The sequence below is a fragment of the Salmo trutta genome, chromosome 21 (assembly GCF_901001165.1).
Source record: "Salmo trutta chromosome 21, fSalTru1.1, whole genome shotgun sequence".
In the NCBI taxonomy this organism is placed as follows: Eukaryota; Metazoa; Chordata; class Actinopteri; order Salmoniformes; family Salmonidae; genus Salmo; species Salmo trutta.
Window position 1 is genome coordinate 21,769,748 of NC_042977.1, and position 17,723 is coordinate 21,787,470.

Here is a 17,723-nt window from a genome sequence, read left to right on the forward strand (position 1 = left end):
TGTAACTACGAAAACACTGCATCTTGGTCCGCTCCTTCAAACTGTTGTGACAGAATCACCCATCAAAGAAGGACCAAGCAACGTAAGAGGGAGCAGCAGGAGGAATGGACATGGGAGCAGATATTGGACGGCAAGGGATCCTGGACATGGGAGGAGATCGAGAAGGGATTGAATCGCCGTCCATGGGAAGAAGTGGAGGCAGCAAGAGCAGAGCGGTGACGAGAGGAGGCTCTAAATGCACCTAAAGACAAGACTGAGAGGCAGCCCCAAAAAAATGTTTAGGGGGGGGCACAAGGGGAGTTGGGCAGAGTCAGGATGGAGTCCTGAGACAACTTCCTGGGCTTACTATGAGGAGCAAGTGATGGAGCAGAACCCGTATTGTGCGGTGATGCGCACTGTGTCGTCAGGGCGCATACAAAGTCCAGTGCGAACTGTGCCTGCACCCCGCAGTGATCGAGCGGAGTTGAGTATCCAGCCAGGGCGGGTTGTGCAGGCCGTGCGCTACACACCTCCAGTGTGCCTCCAAGACCCAGTGTACCCTGTGCCTGCTCCGCGCACTCTACCTCCAGTGCATCACCAGAGCCCAGTACGTCCTGTTCCTGCTCCCCGCACTAGCCTGAAGGTGTGTGTGACTAGCCTGGCGCCTCCTATGCCAGCCCCAAGTAGCAGACCTCCAGTGCGCCACCATAGCCCGGTAAGGCCGGTGCCTGCTGTGAGCATGCGGTCCGAAGTACGTCTCCCCAGTCCGGTGAGACCAGTTCCAGCGCCCCGAAGGAAGCCTCTAACGATGGTCAATGGTCCGACGTCTCCAGCAATAATCCATAGCCCGGAGCCTCCAGTGATGATCCATGGCCCGGAGCCCGTAGGGATGATCCATGGCCCGGAGCCTCCAGTGATGATCCATGGCCCAGAGCTTGTAGGGATGATCCATGGCACAAAGCCTCCAGTGATGATCCATGGCACAGAGCCTCCAGTGATGATCCATGGCACAGAGCCTCCAGTGATGATCCATGATGAGGACACAGTAGTGATGACCCATGGCACGGAGCCTGCAGCGAAGGTCCCCAGTCCGGAACCTACAGAGACGTTCCTCAGCCCGGAGCATCCAGCGATGCTCCTCAGTCTGGAGCCTCCAGCGACGCCTCCCAGTCCAGAGCATCCAGCGACGCCTCCCAGTCCGAGGGCCTCCAGCGACGCCTCCCAGTCCGGAGCCTCCAGCGACGCCCCCCAGCCCCGAGTCATCAGCGGCGGCCTGCAGCCCCGAGTCATCAGTGGCGGCCTGCAGCCCCGAGTCATCAGCGGCGGCCTGCAGCCCCGAGTCATCAGCGGCGGTCTGCAGCCCAGAATCATCAGCGGCGATCTGCAGCCTGGAGTCATCAGCAACGGTTGGTGGTCCGAAGAATCCGACGAGGACCAATGGTATGGTTCGCCCAGTCATACAGAAGCAGGGGGATCAGCGGGCAGTGGGGTTACCACGCCCGGAACCAAAGCCGCCACCATAGACAGCGGTCGGAGTCCGCACCTTTGGGGGGGGGGGGTACTGTCACGTCCTGACCATAGTGAGTGTTATTTTCTATGGTAGAATAGGTCAGGGTGTGACAGGGGGTGTTTGTCTGGGTTTTGTATTTCTGTTTTGGTTCTAGGTTTGTATTTCTATGTTGGTGGTGTTTGGCATGACCTCCAATTAGAGGCAGCAGGTTGTCATCTCGAATTGGAGGTCCTATTTAAGTTAGGTTTGTCCCACAGGTGTTTGTGGGTGATTGTTCTTTGTGAGGCTATTGTTCCTCCAGCGTCACGGTTTGTTGTTTTGTATATACTTGTAATGTTTAATGGTTGCATTCGGTTTCACTGATTTAATAAAATATGTGGAACTACGAAAACGCTACATCTTGGTCCGCTCCTTCAAACTGTTGTGACAAGGCTACTGTGGACTGTGCCTTTCTTTCTGATTTTGTTGCAAATCCTCAGTGGATATAAGATTTTATTATATTTGTCAGATGACCTCAATTTGGCCTGAACAGAAAATATATTTCTTCAAACCCCATAACAACTGCCAAATTATAATTTTTAAAGGAGATAACATTATGTAAACAAGATATTTAATGGTTCCAAATATATCAAATTTAACTATAAATCCCTCTTGCTGTTTAACTAAATAATTGAATATACAATAAGCTTCTCCCCTACTGCAAAGCCCCTACAGTGGATGGAACATAAAGTCTGTATCAATCTATTCTTCCTCTGTACTTGAATCATAATGGCACATTGGATTAGGAGTACTTTACTTATCCTGGCTGCATGCTATTTTGGTAAGAAATAGTGCTTCACCTTTCTACACTCTCATTCTATGAACCTTAGCATATTATGTTTTATAAAACGGCAAAATATATTTTTTCAGATTGCAAAGGTGAGGCTGTTGACCAGCAGAGTGGACATGTTACTGCCCTTGAAGGAGAACTGGTAACACTAAGCTGTAACTACACTACCAGTAGTCCATCTCCTTATCTCTTCTGGTACATCCAGTTAACTAGGGACTCTCCTCAGTATGTCCTGAGAAGAGATCGTTAGAAAGAAGGGAGCAATAGTGATGAGTTCCAGGGGGGTTTGATTCCAGGCTGAATTTCACATCTTTCTCTGTAGAGTGCTTGTCTCAGGATTCTCAATGTTTGACAATGCACAAAAAGAGGAGGAGAGAAGGATTTCATGGTGTCATAATGGCATAGCTACATCAGAGTTTTTTTATTATTCTCCCGTTGGTCTCACAGTAGCAGACATGGGACCCTGGCTGAGTAATTTACTGATTCTTGCTGCATGTTGTTATGGTATTATAATAATTTTTTTTGTAATTTGTTTACTGCCTTTGCTCGAATCCCTTTCTTTTTTCAAACATATTTTTCAGTACAATGCTATCACTATTTAATTCATCCATTTTTATGCACTCAAATATGTTGCTTGATTATTTTCTCCCTAATACAAATGTGTATTACATTATTTTCCAGAATGCAGAGGAGAAGACTCAGTCATTCAGCCACCAGGAGATGTGATCGCTACTGAGGGAGAACAAGTCACACTGGACTGTCAATTTGATGCAGTTAATATGAAGGGTCTCTACCTGTTCTGGTACAAGCATGAAGTAAGGGGCTTCCCAGAGTTCATGCTGGGACGTTTTTCTTTTGGAAGTAAAAATGCAACTGAGTTCAAGGATAGATTTGATGTCCATCTCAATGCAGACTCCAATCAGTCCCCTTAACGATCCAGAGGTTGCAGCTGTCTGACTCTGCTGTGTACTACTGTGCTCTGAGGCCCACTGTGACAACCGGATATACAGCCTCATTACAAAAACTATTTGATAGTGTGATGTAAGACTTAGAGAGCCTAGTGGAAGCTCCTCCTCAATGCTTCATAAGGCAGAGTTAAAGAAGTGGTGACACATACTTGTGTGTTTCCTTTCTCCTTACCTACCCATCTCACAGTAGACATGGAATCTTGGTTGAAGAAAATTCTGATTCTTTCTGCATTTTGTTGGGGTATGATAACTATTTTTTGATTTCCTTACTGCCATTTTTTTTATTATCCCTTTATGTTGTGAAAATAGAGAAAGTTGCTCACTCTACATGCTCCCAATGATATAATGGGTATAAATCATCAAACACCCTTTCTTTTTTCAACTTATATAATTTCTCTCCAGAATGCAGAGGAGACAGAGTGTTACAGCCAAAAGGAGTTGAGACGGCTACTGAAGGAGGACAAATAACACTTGTCTGTCATTTTGAAACAGATGATTCAAGTCCATATCTATTCTGGTACAAACAGGGAACAAACGACTACCCCAAGTATATACTTATGCGGCACAAATTTGGAACTGTGGACAATGCTACTGAGTTCAAGGAGAGATTTCATGCTGATCTAGATGCCAACTCCAAATCAGTCCCCTTGACGATCCAGAGGGTGCAGCTGTCTGACTCTGCTGTGTACTACTGTGCTCTGAAGCCCACTGTGACAACAGGAGATACAACCCCTTTACAAAAACATACTGAGCTACACAATGACAGTACACCTGTCTGTACAGTATACAGCACCACTTTAAAATGTACACAGTAACCTTCTCACTACCTCCCTGATACTACCAAGACTAGTGGTAGCAGATGATGATAATCATAGTTTTTATGTCAATAAAGCTACCTCTTCCAATTCAGCTTTAAATGTCAGCCTAGTCTCATAGACTAGACTTAACATAGTACATGTAAATCCGGGACTCTCAAATTAGGACTCTAGTCACCTAGCTAACATCAGCCACAGCAAATTGGAATTCGTAACATATCATACATTTTGCAAATTCATAACATATTGTATGTTTTGCAAATTCGTCTCATAGACTAGACTTAACATTATACATGTAAATCCTGGACACTCAAATTAGCATGAAATGTTATGTTTGGTATGGTTACATAAGACAGAAAGTTACTTAAAGCAAATCCTTACCCCTTTTTGCTAAACCTTGCCTAATCCTAACCTTAACAATCTAACCTAACTCTTAACCCTAACCCCTAGTCTAGCTAATGTTATCCAGCTAACTAATGTTAGTGTTAGCCATCAAGTCACCTAACGAACATCAGCCACAACAAATTGGAATTCGTTACATATTGTACGTTTTGCAAAATCGTAGCACATTATACAAATTGTAATTATTAACATTTTCTTCAAAATGGATGATAGACATCCACAAATTAGTACATAGCATATGAAATGTAGCATATCATACTAAATGGAGTCGTTCGGATTTACTTACAGGATAATACGAAATGCTCTGAAACCAGGTGTAAAGGTAGATGTAAGAGACATTAATATGCCATTACAATATCTCATGGATTAGAAAATAGACCATTGTTTAATTTTTAGAGTTGGCCTAGTAGTGTTACTTAGATGAATTTAGAAAAAGCGACATTATATCCAGTATTGTGTATAGAGTAATGGAAAAGCCAGCATCAACCACAAGTTGGCCACATTACGAAGAAAGTGTTGCTTTCTACTTTAAAATGACTTGTTTACAGTATTTGCTCATCCCCTCTGTTCTGTGCTGCATGGTCTAGGTTTACAGTATTTGGACATCCGCTCTATGCTGTCCTGCATGGTCTAGGTCTGTGCTGCTACAAAGACAGGACTCAAGAGAGCACACCAGTTTCTATATTGTAACATCAGTTTGACTTGCCCTTTGTATCCTATGATTATTATGGGACATTGGCTGTGGATCTCTGTTGTTCTTGCTGTACTTGTCTTTGGTAGGATACGGCTCTCATTATCTTTTTCGCAATACCAGATGTTACTGGATTCCTGACTTGTTGTGACCATCTGACTTACTTACAGATTCTAGCAGAAGTGTTTTATAATGAATTCCTCTTTCACAACACATTAATGTTATCACCTTTAAGGTAACTAAAGTGCAGAGTATCAAAATCCTGAGACATTTGTAAGTCAGTTTCTTTAGTGTGTGTCACGGCTGTCATAGGAAGGAGAGGATCAAAGTGCAGCGTGTGTTGTTCCACATTTTATTTTCACTGTGAAACTTTGCAATACATACACATAAACTGAAGAACAAATAAACAACAAACCGTGACGCAGAGGTGAAACATACACTAACTCAAAAACAATCTCCCACAAAACCAGGTGGGAAAAACCCCTACTTAAGTATGATCTCCAATTAGACACAACGAGGACCATCTGCCTCTAATTGGAGATCATCCCAAACAAAACCCAACATGGAAATACAAAACTAGAACATAACATAGAAAAACTAAACTAGAACACCCCCCTGTCACGCCCTGACCTACTCTACCATAGAAAATAACAGCTTCTACGGTCAGGACGGGACAGTACCCCCCCCCCCCCCGCCCAAAGGTGTGGACTCCGAATGCACCAATACAAAAACAAAAAAACAAAAAACAAAGGGAGGGTTAGGGAGGGTGACAAATGCCTATGGCGGCTCTGGTGGAGTACGCAGAACCTTCTCATCCCGCGGATCCTCCAGCAGAGGAGGTGGCTCTGTTTTGGGGTGTAACCCCCGCTCCGCCCGCTGATCCGTCCGCCTTTGTGTCACCGGACCGTGGATCCTCACCGGAGGTTCTGGACTGCCGACCGCCGCTGGAGACTCCGGACTGCGGACCGCCGCTGGAGGTTCCGGACTGCGGGCCGTCTCAGGAGGTTCCGGACTGTGGGCCGTCTCAGGAGGTTCCGGACTGCGGGCCGTCTCAGGAGGTTCCGGACTGCGGGCAGTCTCAGGAGGTTCCGGACTGCGGGCCGTCTCAGGAGGTTCCGGACAGCGGGCCGTCTCAGGAGGTTCCGGACAGCGGGCCGTCTCAGGAGGTTCCGGACAGCGGGCCGTCTCAGGAGGTTCCGGACAGCGGGCCGTCTCTGGAGGTTCCGGACTGCGGGCCGTCTCTGGAGGTTCCGGACTGCAGGCCGTCTCAGGAGGTTCCGGACTGGGGACCGTCGCTGCAGGCTCCATGCCATGGATCCTCACTGCAGGCTCCGCGCCATGGATCATCACTGCAGACTCCGCACCATGGATCACCACTGGAGGCTTTGTGCCATGGATCATCCCTACAGGCTCCGGACCATGGATCATCCCTACAGGCATTTTGCCATGTATTATCCCTACAGGCTCCGGGCCATGGATCATCCCTACAGGCTTCGGACCATGGATCATCACTGGAGGCTTCGGACCATGGATCATCACTGCAGGCTTCTTACGTGGAGCCGGAAGAGGTCTCACCGGACTGGGGAACGTCGCTGGAGGCTCCGGACTGGGGACCGTCGCTGCAGGCTCCATGCCATGGATCATCACTGCAGGCTCCGCGCCATGGATCACTACTGGAGGCTTTGTGCCATGGATCATCCCTACAGGCTCCGGGCCATGGATCATCCCTACAGGCTCCGGGCCATGGATCATCCCTACAGGCTTCTTGCCATGTATTATCCTTACAGGCTCTGGGCCATGGATCATCCCTACAGGCTTCGGACCATGGATCATCACTGGAGGCTTCTTACGTGGAGCCGGAACAGGTCTCACCGGACTGGGGAACGTCGCTAGAGGCTCCGGACTGGGGTACGTCACCGGAAGCTCTGGACTGGAAACTGTCGCCGGAAGCTCTGGACTGGGAAGACACACTGGAGGCCTGATGCGTGGGGCTGGCACAGGTGGCGCAAGACTGGTAACACGCACCTCAGGGTGAGTGCGAGGAGCAGGAACAGGACACACCAGACTGGGCAGGCGCACTAGAGACCTGATGCGTGGGGCTGGCACAGGTGGCGCCAGACTGGTGACACGCACCTCACGGTAAGCGCGAGGAGTTGGCTCAGGTCTCCAACCTGACTCTGCCAATCTCCCCGTGTGCCCCCCCCCCAAAAAAATTGGGGGCTGTCTCTCGTGCTCCCTTCGTTGCCGTGCTCTCGCTGCCTCCACCTGTTCCCATGAGAGGCGCTTCTCTCCTGCCCCTAATTCCTCCAAAGCCCTGGATATACTCCTCCTTATCTCCTCAAAAGTCCACTGGTCCATACCACGCTGCTTGGTCATATTGTGGTGGGAGATTCTGTCACGGCTGTCATAGGAATGAACGGACCAAAGTGCAGCGTCTGTTGTTCCACATTTTATTTTCACTGTGACACTATGCAATACATACACATAAACTAAAGAACAAATAAACAACAAACCATGACGCAGAGGTGAAACATACACAAACTCAAAAACAAATAAACAACAAAGCATGACGCAGAGGTGAAACATACATTAACTCAAAAACAATCTCCCACAAAACCAGGTGGGAAAAACCCCTACTTAACCTGTTGGGGTGTAGGGGGCAGTATTTTCACGGCCGGATGAAAAACGTACCCAATTTAAACAGGTTACCACTCTGGACCAGAAACTAGAATATGCATATTATTAGTAGATTTGGATAGAAACCACTCTGAAGTTTCTAAAACTGTTTGAATGGTGTCTGTGAGTATAACAGAACTCATATGGCAGGCAAAAACCTGAGAAAAATCCAACCAGGAAGTGGAAAGTCTGAGAATTGTAGTTCTTCTTTTGATTCTCTATCGAAACTACAGTTTCTGTGGGGTCACGTTGCACTTCCTAAGGCTTCCATTGGCTGTCAACAGCCTTCAGAAAGTTATTTCAGCATTCTCCTGTCACTGGGCAGATAATAGGAGCTCAGTCACTGAGTGGACTGCCTGTGGACAAAGGGATTGGATATGCGCTATCCCGCGAGCTCGCCGTTCCTTCTTTTTCTTCTTGAATGAATATGCTATTGTCCGGTGGGAATATTATCGCAATTTTACGTTAAAAATACCATAAAGATTGATTTTAACCTGTTATGGATAGGGGGCAGAATTTTCACGGCCGGATAAAAAACTTACCCGATTTAATCTGTTTATTACTCCTGCCTAGAAACTAGAATATGCATATAATTGTTTGATTTGGATAGAAAACACCCTAAACTTTCTAAAACTGTTTGAATGTTTTTTGTGAGTATAACAGAACTTATATGGCAGGCCAAAACCTGAGAAGATTCCAAACAGGAAGTGCCCTCTGTGACCATTTCTTGGCCTTCTTTAGCCTCTTTATTGAAAACAGGATCTCTGTTTTGAGTAGGTGGGACGAAATCGTCCCACATACCCTAGAGAGGCTAACCTTTGACAATCTTCATCAGATGACACTCCTAGGACATTATGTTACACAATACAAGTATGTTTTGTTCGATAAAGTTCATATTTATATCCAAAAACAGCATTTTACATTGGCGCGTGATGTTCAGAAAATGTATTCCCACAAAAACCACCGGTGAATGTGCACATCAATTTACAAAAATAGATAGACTACTCCTGGATGCAAACGTTGTGTCAGATTTTAAAATAGCTTTACGGAGAAAGCACATTTTTCAATATTCTGAGTACATAGCTCGCCATCACAGCAAGCTATACAGACACCCGCCAAGTTCGGGGCCACCTAAACTCAGAATTAGTAATACAAATATTCTCTTACCTTTGCTGATCTTCGTCAGAATTCACTCCCAGGACTGCTACTTCCACAAGAAATGTTGTTTTTGTTCGAAGTAATCCATATTTATGTCCAAATACCTCCGTTTTGTTTGTGCGTTCAGAGCACTATCCAAAGGCATAACGCGTGAGCGCGGTACCAGAGACGAAATGTCAACATGTTCCATTACCGTACTTAGAAGCATGTCAAACGCTGTTTAATCTTACATCTAGATGTTCCGCTAGCGGAACACCGCTCCAATATCCAATATATGATAGGCGTGGCGCGAATTACAATTCCTCAAAAATCCAAAAACTTCAATTTTTCAAACATATGACTATTTTACACCATTTTAAAGACAAGACTCTCCTTTATCTAACCACACTGTCCGATTTCAAAAAGGCTTTACAGCGAAAGCAAAACATTAGATTATGTCAGCAGAGTACCCAGCCAGAAATAATCAGACACCCATTTTTCAAGCTCGCATATAATGTCACAAAAAACAAAACCACAGCTAAATGCAGCACTAACCTTTGATGATCTTCATCAGATGCCACGCCTAGGACATTATGTTATACAGTACATGCATGTTTTGTTCAATCAAGTTCATATTTATATCAAAAAACAGCTTTTTACATTACTCTGCTGACATAATCTAATGTTTTGCTTTCGTTGTAAAGCCTTTTTGAAATCGGACAGTGTGGCAAGCGTCCCACCTGGCCCATAGAAGTTAACTTTACTACAGGTGGCAGTTATGAAAAGGACATAAAACCAACTTCAGGGACAGAACATGGCATGGAGGGAAGCAGTGTTACACTGTCTTGCAACTACTCTGGCTCAGTAGACTATCTTCAATGGTATCGTCAATATCCCAGATCAGCACCCCAATTCCTCCTCTACACTACAGTCACCTCAAAGCCATCTGTAATAAGAGCTAAATCTGAAGACCCTTGACAGTATGTTAATCTGAATAAAGAGAGAACCCATGTGGATCTGAACATCTCCTCTGTTGAAGTGAGACTCTGCTCTGTACTAATGCGCCTGCAGCCCAGAGTGACAGGAAACACAGAAACACTGTATACAAACCTTTCATTTGTGATTCATACAACATGCAAAGAGAGATGCAGTATCACAAAGGAGAGGACAAATGAGAGATTGAGAATCTTTATAGCAACTGTACTTTGGGGTGGAGCTTGTAGGTAAACCAAGCAGAAATGATCAACTGAAAATCTTGCAGATGAAGTCAGGTTCTGTTGTACTATTAGTCAGTTTGACTTCCAACCCCAGCCATGTTGTTCATCTGGTCATTCATTATGTTCTCAGTAATAGGTAAGTTATGGCTTTCAAAGTAGTGTCATGTTTTCTGTTTAGAAAATTACAACAATACATATTTATTTCAACAACAACAAAAAGACAATGTTCATCTCTTCACATTTGCAGGTGACACCTATGAGCAGAATATCGAGCCAAACCAACATGAAGTGTATGCAGAAGTGGGAAGTAATGTTCTTCTTTCCTGCAACTACTCCCCAGCGTACAGTCTACTATGGTATAAACAGTCTCCAGGATCAGCTCCCCAATACCTTCTGCTCATCCTGGACTCCACTAGGGCTGAATATAGAGTTGATTCTCTTGACTCTCACTTCTCTGGGAAACTGAACAAAGAGAAGACCCGTGTGGATCTGGAGATCTCCTCTGTTGATGTGATAGACTCTGCGCTGTTCTACTGTGCTCTGACGCCCACAGTGACAGGAAACCCAGAAACACTGTACAAAAACCTAACATCGCCTGAGAGAATATTTCTACTCTGTAGTTCAAGGTTGTATTTGACAATAGTGCCATCAAGTGGAGTCAACATGTACCCATTCTATTGTTTCCAAGAGGAGGAGAAAAGTGTTACACATAACATGTAATGAGTGGAACTGATTCAACCAGAGAGTGAATGTTCCAAGAGAAGATCATTTTACAGAGAAGGCTTGTTTTCAGGCTTGTTTTTGTGCACTTGTAGGTCAGAATTCACTCTCCATTAACTGAATGTGTACTAACAGAATGTACACTGTTCAGTATTCATTACAATATGTTATTATCATAATCAAGTGATAATACACTTTCAAACACCAAGTGTGGATATACTGTACGCTGTCTACATTGACTCAGTAATACATGTTTTTCTTATTTAAAGGTACAAGTGTTGAAGACATAATTACTCCAGACAGAGATGTGGTGGATGTTATGGAGGGTAGTAGTGTTCAACTCTCCTGTAGATACAACAGCTCATTAACCAACAGTCTGTTATGGTACCTCCAGCACCCTGGATCTTCTCCACAGTTCCTCATAGTGGACTACTCTGGGATCATAACCAACACTGATAGTACAGAATGGACCATCACACATGAAAAAGAGGACAACCGTGTGGATCTGGAGATCTCCTCTGCTGAAGTGACAGACTCTGCTCTGTACTACTGTGCTCTGAAGCCCACAATGACAGGAAACCTCAGAAACACAATACAAAAACTGATCCTGACAAAACAAACACAGATAACCTGAATCTGAGACCCCCAGAACCTGAGTCTGAATAGCTCTCATCTTCCATCCATTATGTTCCCTTCTTTTAACATGAAAATGATTTGCATGTTCAACTACCAGTAACCAGACTTTATATTTGGAAATGAAATAAATATGTAATGAATATCAGAATATTTTCATATTGTTAAACATTATAAACATTTTCTCATATAAATATCATTGATTCCATCTTCACAGTCATTTAGTAAAATAAACCATCACCTCCACCACACTTCATTAAGAGAAAGCAATGAATGGGTTTTTTGTCATAGGGAGAAGATACAAATGATCCTGTTCAAACTGTACATACAGTGGCAATTTTAGCTGCATGCCAGCAAAGCCACTACACAACACTAAACAATACTTTAATTGCACCATAATGTAACGGTTGTCCAAAGGAGTAGACCAAGGTGCAGCGTGGTAAGTGTTCATCTTGATATTTATTTTTACTCAGAACACTTAGACAAAATAATAAACAATGGTAAACGACCGTCACGTTTTGCAGGCTAACCGAGCAGTACAAAAATAAGATCCCACAACTCAAGGAGGGAAAAAGAGCTGCCTAAGTATGGTTCCCAATCAGAGACAACGATAGGCAGCTGCCTCTGATTGGAAACCATACCTGGCCAAAACATAGAAATATAAAACATAGAATACCCACCCCACACCCTGACCTAACAAAATAGAGAAATAAACCGTCTCTCTCAGGTCAGATCGTGACACATAACTGCGACCAGCAGTGTCCACAAACAGTTGGGGCCTACATAAAGCTGTCCCAACAGTAGAGCTTTCTATCCAGCACAATGGATTGAATCCTTATCTCCGCTACACCTGGCTATCAGCGGAGCCTTGAAATTAAGAGGTGAAAATAGACCAAATTATTAGTGTGAAGCACATGGGCTACTAACAGCTTACTACACAACATACACTTAGAATTACTTTCTTAGCTACAGTATACTTATCTCTCTGGCATCCTACATAATTTATGAAGCAGCATAAGACATTTTTGGACTCAAGTTGTTGCGATGTGCTTGAAGAGGAAAGTGGCGCGGCGGTCCTTCGTGGGCAAATTTTGTCATCAATGAGAAAGATGCCGGATTTACAATTCCGAGATGAATGACCGTTCAAAACGTATTTTCCTAGTTTGAGCTGTTTATTCCCTACTTTCTAGTTGCAATGTTTGCAGTTAGCCACTGTCACCGATTCCTAACAAACTATTATTTGTTGAATTTGCGATCTCCAAATTGTTGTGTAATGTTTATGTCCAATGGGCCGATGAAAACCGATACGTTTTATCTATATTTTCTCTTCATTATTTCTCTTCATATGACAAGGATTAAAAATGATTTGCAAGTAGACTTGATTCATGATGATGATTGCTAGCTAAGATTGTGAAAGTAAGATGTTGACATGATCTGTCCAGTCAAAGCTACTGTACGTGTAACGTGATTTGACGTCATTTCTGTGGCCAATGACCTTGAGCCTTCTTGGAAGGGCACTTGTAATATAACTCTATGGCAGGACACAAAGTGCTGAAATGTTGAATGTCTACCCATACTAAGGACTGAAGCTTGGCGATTGCGTAAGGTCCCCATGAGTGACAGAACACTGAGCCAATCACGACGCAATGTTGCTTTTTTCTGCCGACATGCCCCACCACCACAGAAAGCACTGAGCTAGGCTGAAACACCTGCATTTTGGAGCTGTCTTACTCAAGAAAACAAAAAAGAGATGTTTCTATGCGGCATTATTAACTCAATTATACATATATTTTTTAACATTGTTAGCAAACTGACATATGACATGTATTAATTCCAAATAACATGCAAAACAGGAAAGCCCCCCGCAAATGTTTTATATACACCACAGTTGAAACGTTTTGGGTCACTTAGAAATGTCCTTATTTTTTAAAGAAAAGCACATTTTTGACCATTAAAATAGCATCAAATTGATCAGAAATACAGTGTACACATTGTTAATGTTGTATATGACTATTGTAGCTGGAAATGGCTGATTTTGAATGGAATATCTACATAGGCGTACAGAGGCCCATTATCAGCAACGATCATTCCTGTGTTCTAATGGCACGTTGTGTTAGCTAATCCAAGTTTATCATTTTAAAATGCTAATTGATCATTAGAAATGTCACGGTTGTCGTCAGGAGAAGCGGACCAAAGTGCAGTGTGTGTGTCGTTCCACATTTTATTTTCACTGTGAAACTATGCAATACATATAAATAAACTGAATAACAAAACAACAAACCGTGACGCAGAGGTGAAACATACACTAACTCAAAAACAATCTCCCACAAACCCAGGTGGAAAAAAACCCTACTTAAGTATGATCTCCAATTAGAGACGAGGACCAGCTGCCTCTAATTGGAGATCATCCCAAACAAAACCCAACATAGAAATACAAAACTAGAACCTGACAACATAGAAAAACTAAAAACTAGAAACCCCCCCTGTCACGCCCTGACCTACTCTACTATAGAAAATAACAGCTTTCTAAGGTCAGGACATGACAAGAAAACCCTTTTTCAATTATGTAAGCAGCTGAAAACTGCTGTGCTGATTAAAGAAGCAATAAAACTGGCCTTGTTTAGACTAGTTGAGTATCTGAAACGTCAGCATTTGTGGGTTTGATTACAGGCTCAAAATGGCCAGAAACTCATCAGTCTATTCCTGTTCTGAGAAATGAAGGCTATTCCATGTGAGAAATTGCCAAGGAACTGAAGATCTTGTACAACGCTGTGTACTACTCCCTTCACAGAACAGAGCAAACTGTCTCTAACCAGTAATGGAAAGAGGAATGGGAGGCCCCGGTGCACAACTGAGCAAGAGGACAAGTACATTAGTGTCTAGTTTGAGAAACAGGCGCCTCACAAGTCCTCAACTGGCAGCATCATTAAATAGTATCCGCAAAACACCAGTCTCAACGTCAACAGTGAAGAGATGACTCCGGGATGCTGGCCTTCTTGGCAGAGTTCCTCTGTCCAGTGTCTGTGTTCTTTTGCCCATCTTAATCTTTTATTTTTATTGGCCAGTCTTCTTTTAACTCTGCCTAGAAGCCCAGCATCCTGGAGTCGCCTCTTTACATTTGTGATTTGAACTCACAACTTTTGGGTGGTTAGGCCTTCAAGATATATGCCCAACCATCCACCCTACAAACCACCCTACTTTTGTTTTTGCCATACCAAATTTAACATATCATAGTTATTTGACTCTTCCGGATTAACATTTATTATGTTACGTCTAGTCTATGAGACCAGGCTGTATATAAAGCTGCCATATAAAAGAGCGGTAGTGAACATATCCCTGATAAGAAATAAACATCTGCAACCTCTCGGACACCAACTGAACTGATCATAACCCACCTAACCATGGCAGACTCATCTTTCCACTACTGTGCTCTCAGGGATTGTTATAACCAGTATTTTTATACACAGTGATACATATAAGACACTATACAAAAACATGCAGAACAAAATGCTTTGTTGTTGTGTGGATCATTATTAAACATCAAACCACAATTTTAAATCATAATGGCAGAGGCTTAGATCAGATAATTATGTTCACACCTGCACTGTGTGAAATGCCCAGGTGGTCTACTGTTTCTCTGTCTTCATATTCAATGCACTGTGAGAAATATGTATTTTTTACCCTTAAATAAGTAGTTTTCAAATTCTCTTACCGTAGGCAGTTTTTTTTATATTGGCTGGATAAACACTTGGGAATATGACAAAGTGCAAAAATATTATTGTTTGTAGTTACTGCTATTCACAATTCACAATGCTTGGTGGTGTACTATGAAAGTCAAGCTGAAGGGAGCAACCTAACAAAGCACACACACCCCTGAATCAGAGGATGCCATACAGACAGACACCTCCCCATGGTCTACTACTGCATGTAATACAGAACAATATGAAGCATCAACAGTAGGACAGAGGGTGTCAAAGCTCTGTGATAGATAGATCAGCATTGTTCTGCTCCTTACCTTTTCCACTTCAAACTGACTGACTAGTCATAAGAAATTGGCTGATCCTGCATGTTCTGGCTGCACGCTGCTTTGGTATAACATCACTCTGTTCACCTGTCTCTTTCTGTGCACTTGTTCATTTTATTTATATACATTATTATTATATATTGTCAAGATATATTTATCTTTCTTTTCAGGGTGCAGAGCAGAAGAGAATGTAAGACAGCCAACAGAAGATGTACTGGTCGTAGAAGGACAACCAACAACACTCACTTGTCTATTTGATAAAACTGATCTGTCACCATATCTCTTCTGGTACAAACATCAAGCGAATGGACACCCCATGTTTATGCTGAGAAAGGATACGTTTGGAGTTAAGGAAACTGCTACTGAATTCAAGGCAAGATTTGATGCCCGTCTGAATTTCACAGCAAAGTAAGTTCCCTTGACAATCCAGAAAATACAATATGTGTATGTTTTCACCTCAAAAAATATGTTTATCTTACTCACTTCACGGAACATTTAGGTAATTGACAATTGCTTTAAGCTACTTTTCATTTTATGTGAGCTTTTCACTTTGGCTAATGTACTGCAAAGAGTACTTATATCTAATATTAATGAGGTAATATTGACCCATACATTTCTTTACACTCTTTCCTCTCTCTGAACAGGCTCCTCCTTCATGTCTGTCAGTTGATGGTGATATACAGGCTGAGATGGACATGGAAGAGAGAGAGAGGATCTCTACCTCTTACTGAAACTCACAGTCACTTTCAGTGTGTTCTGTATAACCATGGTACTCTGTCTGATCATCTGGCTGGTTCTTGATGTATTCTGCTTTGGTATGATGGAACCTTTTCTCTCATTGGTTTATATAATCATCATCTACCTCATTTTCATTTTTAAATATTTTGTTATCACTCACTTTATATTTTTTTGTCTACCGGAGTGTACAGGAGACCATGTTCACCAGCAACAAGGAAGTGTGATTGCTACAGAAGGAGGACTGGTAACACTGAGTTGTCAATATAACACCACTAGTGCTAGTAATATTGCATATCTCTATTGGTACAAACAAGAAGCCAATGACGGTGCGACGGTGCCGGACTGGAGGGCCGACTCTGGCTGCGACGGTTCCGGACTGTGGGCCGTCGCCGGAAGCACTGGACGGGGCACTGTCGCCGGAAGCTCTAGACGGGGCACTGTCGCCGGAAGCTCTAGACGGGGGACTGCGCACTAAAGGCCTGGTGTGTGGGGCTGGCTTTGGAGACACCAGACTAGGGACAGCAATCTCAAGGCTAGTGCGAGGAGCAGGAACTGGATACACTGGGCCATGAATAAGCACTGGAGGTCTGGAGTGCACAGCCTGCACAACCCGTCCTGGCTGGGTTGTAACAGTAGCCCTGCATGGGCGGAATGCTGGCACAGGGCGAACTGGGCTGTACAGAGTACTGATGGCTGCCGTGCGTAGAGCAGGCGCATATTACATATGTTTTATGTTTTACAGGTCTCAGTTCTGAACAGGTATTATCACCCTACACTGATGTAGAAGTGGCTTCAGAAAGGGACAGAGTTACTCTCTCTTGTAACTACACCTCTGGTAACACTCTTCTATGGAATCGACAATCAGCACCACAGTTACTGGTTATGGAGTTGTGGGTATTACACCAGGGTTCACTCTAAATTATGACAAAAAAGCCAAACATGTGGATCTGGAGATCTCCTCTGCTGAAGTAACATACTCTGCTCTGTACTACTATGCTCTGAGAACTAAAGTGACAGGAAAACCAGAGACACTGTACAAAAACCTAGAACATCTGATTACGGGGAGAAAGTTATCAACAGGCAGAAGAATGAAGATGTCCTAAACTCTAAACACCTCTATTCTACCCATAATTCTAAACCTAACTTCATGTCAAGATCAGTTATTAATTTCTAACTTGTTTCTTCATTATTATTATTACATGAATGGAGTAGCACTGCATCAAATACCTTAGTTTCATACTCCTAATTATCCTTACACCTCTGAATACTCTAGTCACGTCCATGCCACTCAGAAGAACTAGTCTTCAATCTCTGAACACTCAAAAGCAAATCTAATTCTAATAATGATACAATAGTTCCATCTAGTGTTCAACATTCTGCCCAA

The 17,723-nt window shown here is 43.4% G+C and overlaps 2 gene segments (V, D, J or C); both read left to right on the top strand.

Annotated features, from left to right (window-relative positions):
- The first annotated feature begins 2,762 nt into the window (after positions 1-2,762).
- LOC115156961 (T cell receptor alpha variable 20-like) lies at positions 2,763-3,250 on the top strand. The segment is given in 2 exon segments: positions 2,763-2,822; positions 3,000-3,250. Coding segments are annotated over 2 exon segments (300 nt in total).
- Positions 3,251-10,331: 7,081 nt separating this feature from the next.
- On the top strand, positions 10,332-11,362 carry LOC115156940 (T cell receptor alpha variable 9-1-like). The segment is given in 2 exon segments: positions 10,332-10,360; positions 10,472-11,362. Coding segments are annotated over 2 exon segments (489 nt in total).
- Positions 11,363-17,723: the final 6,361 nt, after the last annotated feature.